This window comes from Heterodontus francisci, chromosome 4 (assembly GCF_036365525.1).
Source record: "Heterodontus francisci isolate sHetFra1 chromosome 4, sHetFra1.hap1, whole genome shotgun sequence".
NCBI lineage: Eukaryota > Metazoa > Chordata > Chondrichthyes > Heterodontiformes > Heterodontidae > Heterodontus > Heterodontus francisci.
In genome coordinates this window covers 135,414,381-135,429,865 of record NC_090374.1, presented here as the reverse complement: position 1 = coordinate 135,429,865, position 15,485 = coordinate 135,414,381, and the positions used below count along the sequence as shown (strand labels likewise).

At 43.3% G+C, this 15,485-nt stretch overlaps 1 protein-coding gene across 1 annotated transcript in view; it reads right to left on the bottom strand.

The window, feature by feature from the left end:
* Positions 1-15,485, bottom strand: part of dmrt1 (doublesex and mab-3 related transcription factor 1) — a 182,158-nt gene that overhangs the window by 58,325 nt on the left and 108,348 nt on the right. The window contains exon 7 of the mRNA XM_068028896.1: positions 13,529-13,700. Coding sequence (XP_067884997.1) covers positions 13,529-13,700 — 172 coding nt within the window. The remainder of the gene's footprint in view (positions 1-13,528; positions 13,701-15,485) is intronic.

Below are 15,485 nucleotides of genomic sequence, written 5' to 3'. Positions count from 1 at the left end.
GAGGGATCTGGGTGTCCTGGTACATTAATCAAAAATGGTTGATATTCAGGTACAGCAAGTGATTAAGAAGGCAAATGGAATGTTGTTGTTTATTGCAAGGGGAATGGAATATAAAAGTAGGGATGTTTTGCGATAGTTGTATAGGCGATCAGTGAGACCCACATCTGGAGTACTGTGTACAGTTTTGGTCTCTTTAAGAAAGGATATAAATGCATTAGAGGCAGTTCAGAGAAGGTTCACTCAACTGATACCTGGGATGGGGGGGGCGTGGGATTATCTTATTAAGAAAAGTTGGACAGGGTCTGTATCCACTGGAGTTTAGAAGAATGAGAGGTGATCGCATTGAAACATATATGATCCTGAGGGGACTTAACAGGGTGGATGCTGAAAGGATGTTTCCCCTTGTGGGAGAGACTAGAACTAGGGGACACAGTTTAAAAATAAGGGGTCGCCCATTTAAGACGCAAATGAGGAGAAATTTTTTCTCTCAGAGGGTGGTGAGTCTTTGGAACTCTCTTCCCCAGGGAACGCGGGAGGCAGGGTCATTGAATATTTTTACGGCAGAGATAGATAAATTCTTGACTAACAAGGGAGTCAAAGGATATCGGGGGTTGGTGGGAAAGTGGTGTTGAGGCCACAATCAGATCAGCCATGATCTTATTAAATGGCAGAGCAGGCTCGAAGGGGCAGAATGGCCTACTCCTGCTCCTAATTCTTATGTTTGTATGCCCTGGAACACAGGGAAGTGGTGTCGGGGTCGCTGGGACCAGTGAGGCAGGACCCGGCAAGGTGGGCCAGGGTTGGTGTGGGCAGGGGGGTGTTTCCACAGGGCGGGCCTTGCCACTGGGGGGGTGCCCTCCATGGGCCATAGGATGCCCGATGAGAAGGGCACTCCCCCGTCCCATGAGCCCACAAGGAGGCCACCAGGGTATACCTGGTGGTCTCACCATGTGTTGGCCAGTTAAGGGTCTCAATTGACCTCTGGGCGGGTGGCTATCCACCACCTTTCCCGCTGCTGGTAAAAAGCAATTCCCTTCCCCCCACCGCCTGCTCCCCAAGGCCTTGTAAAATCCCAGCCCATGTCTTCAGTCCTCACAATAAACTATGTTCCCTAGTCACTGGCTCAATCTCTTTCCCCAGCAACTGCCTGTGGTTGAACCAGATCAACTGCAGCCTTTGTCTCATATTTGACCTCAAGATGAACTTCCAACCCCATGTCCGCTCCATCACTAAGACAACCTACTTCTTTCTCTGTAATATTGCCCAGCTCACGGGCATACTCACGGAATCATACCTTACAGACAATGTCCCAGACACTGCCATCACTATCCCTGGGTATGTCCTGTCCCACCGGCAGGACAGACCCAGCAGAGGTGGCGGCACAGTGGTCTACAGTAGGGAGGGAGTTGCCCTGGGAGTCCTCAACATCGACTCCGGACCCCATGAAGTCTCATGGCATCAGGTCAAACATGGGCAAGGTAACCTCCTACTGATTACCACCTACCGCCCTCCCTCAGCTGATGAGTCAGTACTCCTCCATGTTGAACACGACTTGGAGGAAGTACTGAGGGTGGCAAGGGCACAAAATGTACTCTGGGTGGGGGATTTCAATGTCCATCACCAAGAGTGGCTCGGCAGCACCATTACTGACCGAGCTGGCCGAGTACTAAAGAACATAGCTGCGAGACTGGGTCTGCAGCAGGTGGTGGGGGAACCAACACGAGGGAAAAACATACTTGACCTCGTCCTCACCAATCTGCCTGCCGCAGATGCATCTGTCCATGACTGTATTGGTAGGAGTGACCACCGCACAGTCCTTGTGGAGACCAAATCCCGCCTTCACATTGAGGATACCGTCCATCGTGTTGTGTGGCACTATCACCGTGCTAAATGGGATAGAGTTCAAACAGATCTAGCAATGCAAAACTGGGCATCCATGAGGCACTGTGGGCCATCAGCAGCAGCAGAATTGTACTCAACCACAATCTGTAACCTCATGTCCTGGCATATCCCCTACTCTACCATTACCATCAAGCCAGGAGACCAACCCTGGTTCAATGAAGAGTGAAGGAGGGCATGCCAGGAGCAGCACCAGGCATACCTCAAAATGAGGGGTCAACCTGGTGAAGCTCCAACCCAGGACTACTTGCATGCCAAACTGCATAAGCAGCATGCAATGGACAGAGCTAAGCGATCCCATAACCAACAGATCAGATCTAAGCTCTGCAGTCCTGCCACATCCAGTCGTGAATGGTGGTGGACAATTAAACAACTGGAGGGGGTGGCTCCACAAATATCCCCATCCTCAATGATGGGGGAGCCCAGCACATCGGTGCGAAAGATAAGGCAGGAGCATTTGTAACAATCTTCAGCCAGAAGTGCCGAGTTGATGATCCATCTCGGCCCCCTCCTGAAGTCCCCAGCATTACAGATGCCAGACTTCAGCCAGTTCGATTCACTCCGCGTGATATCAAGAAACAACTGAAGGCACTGGATACTGCAAAGGCTATGGGTCCCGACAATATTCCGGCAATAGGACTGAAGACCTGTGCTCCAGAACTTGCCACAGCCCTAGCCAAGCTGTTCCAGTATAGCTATGACACTGGCATCTACCCGGCAATGTGGAAAATTGCCCAGGTATGTCCTGTACACAAAAAGCAGGACAAGTCCAACCCAGCCAATTACCGCCCCATCAGCCTACTCTCAATCATCAGTAAAGTGATGGAAGGTGTCACCAACAGTGCCATCAAGCAGCACTTGCTTAGCAATAACCTGCTCAGTGATGCTCAGTTTGGGTTCAGCCAGGGCCACTCAGCGCCTGACCTCATTACAGCCTTGGTTCAAACATGGACAAAAGAGCTGAACGCAAGAGGTGAGGTGAGAGTGACTGCCCTAGACATCAAGGCAGCATTTGACCGAGTATGGCATCAATGAACCCTAGCAAAAAACTGGAGTCAATGGGAATCAGGGGGAAAACACTCTGCTGGTTGGAGTCATACCTAGTGCAAAGGAAGATGGCTGTGGTTGTTGGAGGTCAATCATCTCAGCTCCAGGACATCACTGCAGGAGTTCCTCAGGGTAGTGTCCTAGGCCCAACCATCTTCAGCTGCTTCAGCAATGACCTTCCTTCAATCATAAGGTCAGAAGTGGGGATGTTTGCTGATGATTACACAATGTTTAGCACCATTCGCGACTCCTCACATACTGAAGCAGTCCAAGTAATAATGCAGCAAGACCCGGACAATATGCAGGCTTGGGCTGATAAATGGCAAGTAACATTTGCGCCACACAAGTGCCAGGCAATGACCATCTCCAACAAGAGAGAATCTAACCATCTCCCTTTGACATTCAATGGCATTACCATCACTGAATCCCCCACTATCAACATCCTAGGGGCTACCATTGACCAGAAATTGAACTGGAGTAGCCATATAAATACCGTGGCTACAAGAGCAGGTCAGAGGCTAGGAATCCTGTGGCAAGTAACTCACCTCCTGACTCCCCAAAGCCTGTCCACTATCTACAAGGCACAAGTCAGGAGTGTGATGGAATACTCTCCACTTGCCTGGATGGGTGCAGCTCCAACAACACTCAAGAAGCTCGACACCATCCAGGACAAAGCAGCCCGCTTGATTGGCACACCGTCCACTAACATTCACTCCCTCCACCACTGACACACAGTGGCAGCAGTGTGTACCATCTACAAGATGCACTGCAGCAACTCACCAAGGCTCCTTAGACAGCACCTTCCAAACCCGCAACCTCTACCGCCTCGAAGGACAAGAGCAGCAGATGCATGGGAACATCACCACCTGCAAGTTCCCGTCCAAGTCACATACCATCCTGATTTGGAACTATATCGCCGTTCCTTCACCGTCGCTGGGTCAAAATCCTGGAACTCCCTTCCTAACAGCACTGTGGGTGTACCTACCCCAAATGGACTGCAGCGGTTCAAGAAGGCAGCTCACCACCACCTTCTCAAGGGCAATTAGGGATGGGCAATAAATGCTGGCTTAGCCAGTGATGCCCACATCCCATGAATGAATAAAAAACTCCACCCCTGCCTCAGCTCATCTGCTCCTGAAACCCTCATGCATGCCTTTGATACGTCTAGACTTGACTATTCCAATCTTCTACCCTATAAAAACTTGAGCTCATCCAAAATTCTGTTGCCCATATCCTAAGTCCCATTCACCCATCACCCCAGTGGTTGCTGACATACACTGTTTCAGTCTGGCAACGCATCAGTTTAAAAATTCTCATCTCTTGCCTTCAAATTCCTCCACAACCTCACCGCCCACTATGTCTGTAATCTCTGCCAGCCCTCCAACCCTTCAAGATCTATGCATCCCTGACTTTAATCCCTCAACCATTGGTAGCCGTGCCTTCAGCTGCCTAGGCCCTAAGTTCTGGAATTTCTGTCAAAAACCTCTCTGCCTAAACCTCTATCTCCTCCTTTAAGATGCTCCTTAAAACCAACTCTTATATCAAGCTGTAATATTCATTACAAGCCCACCAACTCGCAAAGCAACCTTGACTACACTTCTTCACACCCTGCCTCCTGTAAGGACTCCATTCCATTCTCCCGGTTTCTCTGTCTCCGACACATCTGCTCTAATGATGCAACCTTCCACAACAGTGCCTCTAATATGTTTTCCTTTTTCCTCAACCAAGGATTCCCCCCCACTGTGGTTGACAGGGCCCTCAACCATGTCCAGCTCATTTCCCGCACTTCAGCCCTCACGCGATCCCCTCCCTCCCAGTATCGCAACAGGGTTCCCCTTGTCCTCACTTTCCACCGGAGCAGCCTCCACATCCAGAGGATCATCCTCCACCATTTCCGCCACCTCCAGTGTGATGCCACCACCAAACGCATATTCCCCTCCCCACCCCTGTCAGCATTCCGAAGGGATTGTTCCCTCTGCGACACCCTGGTCCACTTCTCCGTTACACCCGACAAATCGTCTCCATCCCATGGCAGCCTTCCCATGCAACTGCAGGAGGTGTAATACCTGCCCTTTTACCTCCTCTCTTCTCACTATCTGAGGCCCCAAACACTCCTTTCAGGCAAAGAAGCGATTTACTTGCACTTCTTTCAATTTAGTATACAGTATTCGCTGCTCACAATGCGGTCTCCTCTATAAAGGCCTGCTCAGGTCGGGAAAGAACCCGACCCGAGCCCAACCGATCCACAGTGGACCCGAGCCCGACTTGGCCCGAGTCCCTCCAATTTGGCCCGAGCCCAACCCGACCAGACTTGACCATCCCTTGACTTACCTTCCAACTGGGAAGTTCCACGAAGCTGCAGCGCATGCGTGATGATGTCTTAGTGACATCACTTGCTCACTGCGCAGACTCAGTTTCGTCCCGGACTCCCAACTCAGGTAAGTTTTTAAATTTCAACACTTACCGGCAGAGCACTTACTGTGTGTGGCCGGCCCGACCCAGACCCAGGCTGCCCTGGACCCGGCCTGACCCGACCTGAGCCCGAAAGCTGGAACCGGAAGAGGGGCCCGACCCGAACCCGACACATGTCATCCGGTCCCATCGGGTTCGGGTTGGGTTGCAGGCTTTTACTCCTCTACACTGGGGATACCAAACGCAGATTAGGTGACCGCGTTGCTGAAAACCTCCACTCAGTCCAAAACATGACCCTGAGCTTCCGACTGCTTGCTATTTCAACACTTTCCCCTGCTTTCATGCCAACATTTGTGTCTTTGGCCTGTTCCAGTGAACATCAACACAAGCTCGAGGAGCAGCACCTGATCTTTCGATTAGGCACGCTACAGCCTTATGTACTGAACATTGAGTTCAATAACTTCAGAGCACGACTGGCCTTTTCAAAATATTTTTTAACCATGTGCCTGCTTTTCATGTAGTCATGTAGCTGCTCAAATTCTCCGCTATTAACAGTCTCTCTGGACTAATGCTTTGTCTTTCACCACAAGCATCAACACACACTTTGCCTTTGTCCCAGGACAGCTTTGTTACTTAATCATCTGCCCTATCAAACACCTTCTCTTTTGTTCTCTCCCCCAACTCCTTCACTTGCTTAAAACATAATTCCTTTCTAACCTTTGCCAGTTCTGATGAAAGGTCACAGACCTGAAACGTTAACTTTGCTTCTCTTTCCACAGATGCTGCCAGACCTGCTGAGTATTTCCAGCACTTTTTGTTTTTGTCTTAGATCAAGCTTTTGGCCAGCTGTCCTAATATCTCCTCATGTAGCTCAGTATTGCCTTGTTTGGATCACCCCTACCTTTTGAAACTCAAGGGAATACAAGGCAAGTTTACACAACCTGTCTTCGTAATTTAACCCTTGTATCATTCTGCTGAATCCAAGGCCAATATTGTTTCTGAGGTTTGGTGCTCAAAAATAAACACAATACTCTAGATGGGGTCTGATCAAGGCTCTGTCCTTTGTATTACAGCCCTCTAGAGATAAAGGCCAACATCCCATTAGCCTTTTTCATTCTTTTTGTATCTGTGCACTTGAGTTTAGTGATTTGTATGCATGGATGCAAGTTCATCCTCCACAGCTCCTAGTTTCTCACTATTAAGAAACTATTCTGATTTGTGTTTCTCAGATCCAAACTGGATGATCTCATACTTCCCCAAATTGAACTCCACCTGTCACAGTTTTGCCCACTTACTTCGTATTGCTATGTCCCTTTGCAATTTGTTCTTATCATTCACACAACTTAGTGTGATTGGGTCATTAACTTTTCCATAAATTAAGTGAAAAGTATTTTTCTGTATCCAGTGTTTACACTCTAGTTAAAGCAAGGACACAACAGACTTCATTCATATCTTTGCTATTCAAATGTGAAACTTAAAACAGCACAACAAAATAAACACTGCCTGAGTGTGTGGTGGGAGCAGATTCAATCGTGGTTTCAAAAGGGAATTGGATAATTAGCTGAAGAGAAAAAATCGGCAGGGATATGGGGAAAAGGTACGGAGTGGAACTAGCTGAGTTGCTCTTGCAGAGCACAGATACGATGGGCCAAATGGCCTCCTTCTCTGTTGTAACCATTCTATGATTCTAAAACTAGCAATCCCCTCACCATTCCCCCACCCATGTAAAGTAACCAATTCACTTGCATTATTCACTGATCTGCTTTAGAAATAGAAGCACAGCACAGACGTTTTGTACCTGGCTTGAGACTGCTCATGGCACAAAAGTCTCCACGCTAGATATTATTTAACTAAAGGGATGGTGGATTGTATTCCCTTTAAAAAAAAAAGCTGGCCTGAAGAAAACATTTAATAAAATACAAAAGCATTTTCCACTGGTCCTATTCTTATCAGCAGTTGTGGTCACTTGATTTTTACTATGTGATCAGAACTATTTCTGTTGTGTAGTTTTATCAACTACTACAGCTTGCAGACAGTAGATAGAATGTTTATGTGATAACTCCAGCATCTGTGGCTCACCGTAATACTACCTAATCAATTCTAACTAGAATATAAAGTTTGCAGGATAACATTTTTAAGTTGCTGACTGGTTTCACCAAAGTTCTTTTATTTTAACCTCGGATTATTTAATAAACTTTTTTGTAAGTTTCAAAGAACATTCTCTCCTGGTCAATTGTGGTATCATTACGGAAGTTGTTACAACAGATGTGACGACAGTATAAAACAAAGCTTCTTTCACTGCCATGTAAGATTTACTATAGCTTTCTATCTGGAGATACTGACACTGCATAAACATCAGAGCAGGAAGAGATCAGAAGGTCTAATCTGAGCAGATCTTGAACATAGTCCTATACTGGGTACAGGGACCTGGATGGATAGCTTTCCATTCCCTATATTCTCTTGAGAAAACAGGCAAACACCAAAAGTGTCCCAGGCCATCTTGGGTAGATAATGGGCGATGCCTTCTTGTAAACAACGTCTTTCCTAAGATACAGTACTTTTAAAATTCTGGTACAAACTGCTTGTGCTTCTTTAAACAACCATTTACTGGCGCTGGATGAAAGAGATGAGGGGACACTGGAAATCTGCTGGCTTCTTCATTATGGTCAGATATAAAGTACAATGGAAACAAATGAAAAAGTGCTTCAAAGTAAATGCAATTGCAAAAACAGTCACCTCAAGTATCCTAATTTCTTGAAGTAACAACCCGAAATAGCTGTCTACTTACCTGCAGAAATTCTGCAGATATTGTATCAAATGCATTTTTGTTCAGTTGATAGACTACATCAGAGTATCACTCTAGTGTTATGCTGTACATTGATATTCATTGTAGTCAGCTCTTCATTCATACATATACATATATAGCACTTGTTCCCTCCCATAAATGCACAAACAACTGTTCTACTCATACAGATCATTAGCTGGTTGTACAAGTATCAGAGTTGGAAAAGACTGTAGTTGGCAAATAGACTTAAGGCCAGAATCAAGTAGGCGTTCGTAAAGTACCTCTCAATCTCACTTACAAAGACACTCAGCTGGAACACTGTAATAGGCTGTTGGGCCTTAGCTTCAAGCCCTTTAATCTTCCATTTCGTGCTTTACGATGCAAGATTTACTCTAGCACACACCTTATCTAAGTGCAAAAATAATTGTTACCCATGGTAAAATGAGGATCAAATTAATTCAGTCAATTTGGATCCAATCCATTTACTGTTTACTTCCAAGGCACTTTCTTCAGGCTAGGCTCTCTTTCATTGGAAAAAAGAGTTAAGAATTTGACTGGTGCCTGAATGTTACAGAGATTAGTTATAAGTTAGTTGAAATATCACTACTTGGCTGAATGAGAAGGAAAGGGTGAGCTATAGGAAGGAAGCAACATGTACTGGCTAAGCAACTTCCACTGCAGTTGTCCTAGGTATCTTCCTACTGTATCAGTTTGGAGACAAGTAACCACAACCTACTCGTCTCATCTAGATCTGGAAGGTGTTGAAAGTTTTAGATAAAGATAGGTAACCGTTTCCATTGGTCTGGCTTTCCCATCTTTACAAACTATGTGCAGAAGTCGTGCAGTTACCTTCTCCAGAAATTTATCCGGTATTTTGAACATGTTTTAGATAAATCCTCTAGGCTAGGTTCATAAAAAGCAGCAATAAATAAAGAGATGAACAAAAACATTGACTACACAAAACAGATAGAAGAAGCTTTTATTTGTTATGTAGTCCCTGACATTACCTCTGGTGATGAAACAGTTTCAGGCTGAGAAGTCCTCACACTCGTATTCCTTTGGCGAATCTGGCAAGCAAACTAAACAGTGTTTGTACGGCTCATATAGTACTGCCAACATAATGTTTCCATTCCTTTACTAAAGTACTGGAACATTATATTTCTAGCAACAGTGATAACTGAGCACTTTTAGAAGAGAAAATGTGACAAGAACACTTTGCTGATCACTATCAAGAAGCTTTACCTGCAGGGACTCAGAGGTTCCTGTCTCCAGAGACACTCAGCAGCTTGCATTGAATGGCAATCCTGAAGGGAGGTCAGTGCTTCTGAATTGTGCCAATAGTGTCAATCAGTTTATTGATGTGAACAACTGTTTTAATCACTGCAGATTTTTTGATGAACTTTCGTCCTCATCGAGAAATGTTAGTGCTGGGGGAATGGAAAACTTTTCCTTTTCAGTGTAAAGATCTCCGAGGTCAGGCACAGCAACAACCAGCTGCACAGTAAAGCTCCCTTTACTCTGCTCCAACAACGCGCCTTAACCCCAACCTCAGGAGAGCACTCCCTCTGCACCAGTGCAATATTTCCATTTCCCATACACCAGTCTTTCTGAGTAAGATTGCCAATTAAAGTGTCAAATTAAGAGGAGCTTTGTGCTGCGGGTCCATACGCACCAGGAACTGAGTTGAGACTGAATAGATTAATTTCACATGGAATCCTTGCAGCCAGCAGAGAGAGGAGACCTTCAGCCCATCAGCCTGGGCTGATTTAAAGCCAGATACCAGAAGTGAAACAACAGTGTTTTAAGTTATTATGCTCCCACCTCCCAGTGCATTACACAAGACAGGAGACTCTCAGTTCTAACAGTAAAGCTCTTTTTACACGCATGCATCCTCAATTAAATGAATTAAATCAAACTAGAAACATTGTTAAAGGGAAACTAAACAGCAGTATTAAAGTCTTCCCTTCTGTCACACAAATCACCTACTTCACAGTTAGTTTTTGTGATTCTTTTTGGTGTTTTGCATTCTTCTGTTATCAGAACAAAGTGCCTGCTGATCTAGTCATGACATTTTTTCTCCTGTTGCCAATTAGTATCCAATGATGTAACTGATGTAACATCTAAAGGGCTGAAATTCAGTGGGAACTGTCCTGGGGGCTGAACATCCTGCCTGTCCCTTGTCTATGCTCTGACTTTCCTGGGGGTCAGTTGCATTTAAGTATCTTGGGCAGGTGCCAGCACAGTTGGAACATTTACCCTGGCTAATCGGGGAGACAAATTGATGCTGCTCCATGACATGATCACCGCCCAGCTTTGAAAGTTTTTTTTTTGAAGTGCCCCAAAATGTTGAATGCCAGTTTTGTTAATTCAGTCAATCACTGTACAAATGCACTGCCCAAAACCTACTCTTTAAAATTTACTTCCCTGCCTTAGGTCCTTAGCAACCTTGTGCTGTTTCCAATGAAGTAGGTTAGCATGGGGAAAATGGTACTTAAGAGTGTAATATTTTCTTTAAAAATTGAAGCAATTTCAAGGGAGCACCTTGAAGAAGTATTTTTCCCACTTAGCAATCAATTTATATTCCTCCTCAACTTTTTTCCTTCCTTCCTTCCTGAAACGTTGCTTCTTGGTGGGGGCTAGTTCCAAAGACTCTGGTACCTTGTCCAATAGTCTACTCCTCATGTATGAGCCTAGATAACAAGTGATGTTAGGCTATTTAACTGTGAATAGCATCACAAATCCAATCCAATCCTCACATATATACACAGATAAATATGGATCGTCCAGCAGAAGTTACTGGATAGCAATGAGAAGTAGAAACCAGGCTAATTTTTCCATCTCTGGTCCAAGAACTTGGAGCCAGGTAAGTGAACATTGTTGTTTTAAGTGTTACTGCAGCTGAGATCAGCAAACTCAAAATGGACTGGGGACTAAGCCTTGAGCTTCTTTCTGGTCTGTATGACTTAGTGCTACACTCTGCTTTTAGCCACTCATCATCTGGAAGATGTCTAAGTTGTATTGTTAGGCTATACAGTGTTGATTCCTCTGCTATCAATGTAGAACATACAACCTGCACGTTATGTATATAAAGCAATGCAGAAAATAAATTCTACACAGAATTCAACAGCAACTGGCACACAGATAAAGCAAGCTTGCTGTACACACATTTTCAGATGTAAGATCAAAACTGAGAACTGTAACAAGCTATGGCAAATTCTGGAAAATTGTTCTGACTGTAGGAACTAAATTGGATCAAGGTTTTTGTTTGGTGGATTGTTTGTGGACAGCAGGAGGTACAATTCCTTCCTGTCTAGTTCCTGGATCTCTGACAGGACTATACTTAAATGCACTGGATGGTAAACATATTCTTCAAGGTGCTACTCTACTAAATCTCTGAGCTCAGATGTATTACATCAAATTGATGTGCAGCAAAATAATTGCAACATGTTTGCAGAAAAACATGCTTTGAGTAGAAGGTCTCCTAAAATTGTGGTTGTAGAATGTAAACTCTCCTCTCTGCTCACTATAAAAATTCTAACAAGTTTTGAGCAGTCTCAAGCCCAATATCTTGCCATAATTTAGTTTAATTGGCAATCATTCAGAGAGACCATAGGGTGCCTGATGTGGGAAGGACAGCCACATATCATGGAGAGCTGCAGCAGAATCCTACACTTTAGGGTCTGTCCGACAGTGATGAACAACTTATCTTTAGACACTGCCACTGAAGAAACAAAGATAAAATACTTATTACCTTCCCTCAGTCTTTTAGTCTCCTTCCAGCATCTCTCTCACACTCAAGGCTGATTTGCTTTCAGTAGAATGCAGCTAACTCTTTGTATATTAGTGGCCAATCTTGTTTACTCCCACATGTTTAAAGTAAACAAGCATTCCCGTAGTGGCAGAGAATAGATACCAAACAAGGCAACTTCAGGCTGCAACTTGCCTTTCAAAGGAATCCCAAATCATCCTAAGGAATCCAATGAGTTCTGTTTCGGTTGTGTCAGCATCACAAACTAACATCCACATTTCACCAACAGGGGCAGGGCTAAGAGCCAGGTCCCCAAATCTACCTCAGCCAGAACAGAAATTCAACCTGTGCTGTTAGTGTTGTTCTGAACCAAATGCTAGCCAACTAAGCTAACTGGTCCCTAATCCTATGTTACAGCACTCTTGTCCCTCACACTAGGACTGCCAGGGCTCAGTAGAATTCAGCTGTAAAGCCTATAACTTGAGATTTTTTAAAAGGGCACTAGTGCTAATATGCAAAGTGAGTGCACATTAATGAATTGACAATAGTATGGGTGCAAGTTGTGCAATGAGAGGGGGCCTAAGGACAGAACAAGTAAGAATGGGAGAAGGAAGCATTTTTAAAAATTCCTAGCAGCTATTTTTGATAATATTGGCCCTGAAACAATACTGCAGAATAACTGTATGAACTGTTTTGTCTGAAACTTCTCTCTTCGTTATTTTAGCGGAGACATGAACTAGTTATTTTAATAAGCTAATGCCTGCCTTAAAATAACAAGTATCCTAGATGTTTGTGCCAAAAGACTGCCAATCACAGAATATACTCCACTGTCTGGTAGACATTTTACAACTAGCTGCCAGAGATCATCTTATTTAAAAAAAGTTCTGATTGAAATTCTGGTGAAGGATCACATCACAATTGTTAATCACACTTCACTTTCAGATGCTGACTACCTATTCTTTTCTCTTTATATGAAAGATTTGCAGCATTCACTTTGTCTATATATCTACATACTAAAGCCTAGTTTCAGATATGAGAAGAGTAAGCTGGTAAGTACTTTATCATTTCTGTTTTTATTTTGCCATGGACATTTTCCCTTGGCTAACTATGTTTTAATGTTTTGTGATGTAAACTAACTGAATAATAAACTACTTCTGGAACAATTAATATGCATTACAATGACAATGTTTTGGTACTTTCTGTGCTTTCATTTTTCACAGTACAAAAGAAAAGAACATGTAAAAGTGTTTAAACCTACAAAGGGAGACATGTTAAAAAATTGTACAAGATGTGGGAAATCAAAAAAGTCATACTGGTGCAGTGGGAAGTACACTTTTGAGGCCGTAGTTAATATACATTCTTTGGGCAGAGTAGAGGAAAATTTACACTGTATCTCGCCTCTGCTATATATGATGTTGGGAGTGCCTGATGCTGACATTAAATTAAGAAAGGGAAAATGTTCTATTGCCCAGTTCTATTCACCTTGATGAGCATGTAATTCATCCACTCCAAAGACTTTGTGCATTGCACATAAGTTAACTTTGAAAGGAATGTATGCTGAGCAGATTTATTAAAACATGTCTTCTTTAACACACTGATTCTTTAAAAATTGAACTGGAAAAAAAACTTTAACCTACCATTGGATTTTACATCTGAGAAAGAGGAACCATCTTCCAGAGTAAACAGCTGAGGAACACAAGCGGCTGTGCTTAAGCCTTGGCCCAGGTACGAGGCAGCAGAGTAGTAAGAATGCATCCTGTACTGCGGTGTCACATTGTGGCCTGAAAATCGACTCTCTGGAGTTTTCATCTGCTGTAATAAAAAAAAACACATTTTCCACCTATAAGTCCTTTGTGCAGAATAATAAGAATGTGTCCCTAGTGTTTGGTACTTTGTTTATTTATGATATATTACCAAAGTATAAGCCAACCCCCAGGGAGAAAATGATAATTAGACACATAATGGGGCTGTACTGTGCTCTGTTTAATAAGTTTAAGAAAAAAAATCAGAGTATGAAGTGGGAAAAAATGCTTTACACACATATCTACTTTTACAGTATAATTAGTGAATAGAAAAAAATATAGTTCATTATGGATAAACATCAGCACATGAAGTAAATGATTGAGGAGCTCCCCCTGTGGATCAGTATGTAAAAATATAGTTAGTAGCAAACCTACTTTTGAGGCTGGAGTTAACACACAAATTATTTGGGCAAAGTAGAGGGAGGTTTAATCAGTAGGTGGCCTTTGAGCCCGCAAAGCACAAAAAGAGTTCAGGCTTTTTTTGATGGGCCATTTTTGAGTTAGCTGATTTCAAGTGGGCAGCCGTACATGAGCCACAATTTCTCTCAGTGCTGCTGGGAGTGAAATCAGTTATTACTCAATGACTCCCTCTAGAAAGTCAGTATGTGCGGATGTCAAGCGATGACAGAACCGGATTAGCTCTGATTCTCTCTGTAGTTGATGACAACCCAAATCGCTCATATTATTCCAGTCCTAACTTTTCTAGTTATTAGAAAACAAGCTGTCAAGCACCACAGGTTGACCAAGCATTATAGGGTCTGAGTAGTAGCGTTACAAATACATATTTAAATAAGTATTGAGAAATATATAAAGCAATATATTCCACTATTAACAAATTGAACAATATATTTGTAGTAATCCTACGAATAATTGAACATGGTGCTTCACCAAATACCAAAAAAAACCAGACAATAGTTCAATCTGAGAATTAGTTTCTCACTAGATTTGTATTGTTTAATATTTGATCAGATTAGTGCCAGTGTACTTTAATAAACTTTATCACACTAGGTTAGTATTTTCGGCATCGGGGTCCAAAATACCTTACATTTAGCAAAAACATTTTTGAAAAACTTCCATTTAAACAGTGATGTTAACATATAAAATAGTCCCAAAGCACTTCTCAGAGGAAGAAATAAATGGGACAATGAGTTAGGAAAGGTAACCAAAAATTATGGGGGGAAAGCAGGAACAGGTTACTGAGTTGGATGATCAGCCATGATCATAATGAATGGCGGAGCAGGCTCGAAGGGCTGAATGGCCTACTCCTGCTCCTATTTTCTATGTTTCTATCAGAGTAGTTATTGAGAAGGGTTTTAAAGACAGAGAAAGAGGCACAGAGATAGACGTATTTAGGGACTGAACTCCAGAGTAGGGCCACAATAGCTGAAGGCTCTGCTGACAGTGGTACAGCTAAAGGGTGCAAGAATACAAAGGCAGCCAGGGGTAAAGGACAATAGACAAAAGAAGTGAAGCTAGCACAAACACAAAGACCTACTTCTGTGCTGCAAAGTTAAATGTTTTTATGATTTATAATAGTGCTATGAGGATTACTATCCCTCCAAAAGACAGTAGCTACTTTTATTGCCCTCAATTTTTATACCAGAGATCTTCCTGCAGAAGGCAACACGAGTCAAACATTTTATTTGGCCTTTTGATATTTGTCCTTTTTCTCCACACAACGAAAAAAGTAAAAGATGGTAAGACATATTAAAGGCAAATTATCTTTTGGCAGTTCAGGGATGCAGGCATATATGCAAACTCAACATATGAAGTAGCATATTTTAGGGAAAAA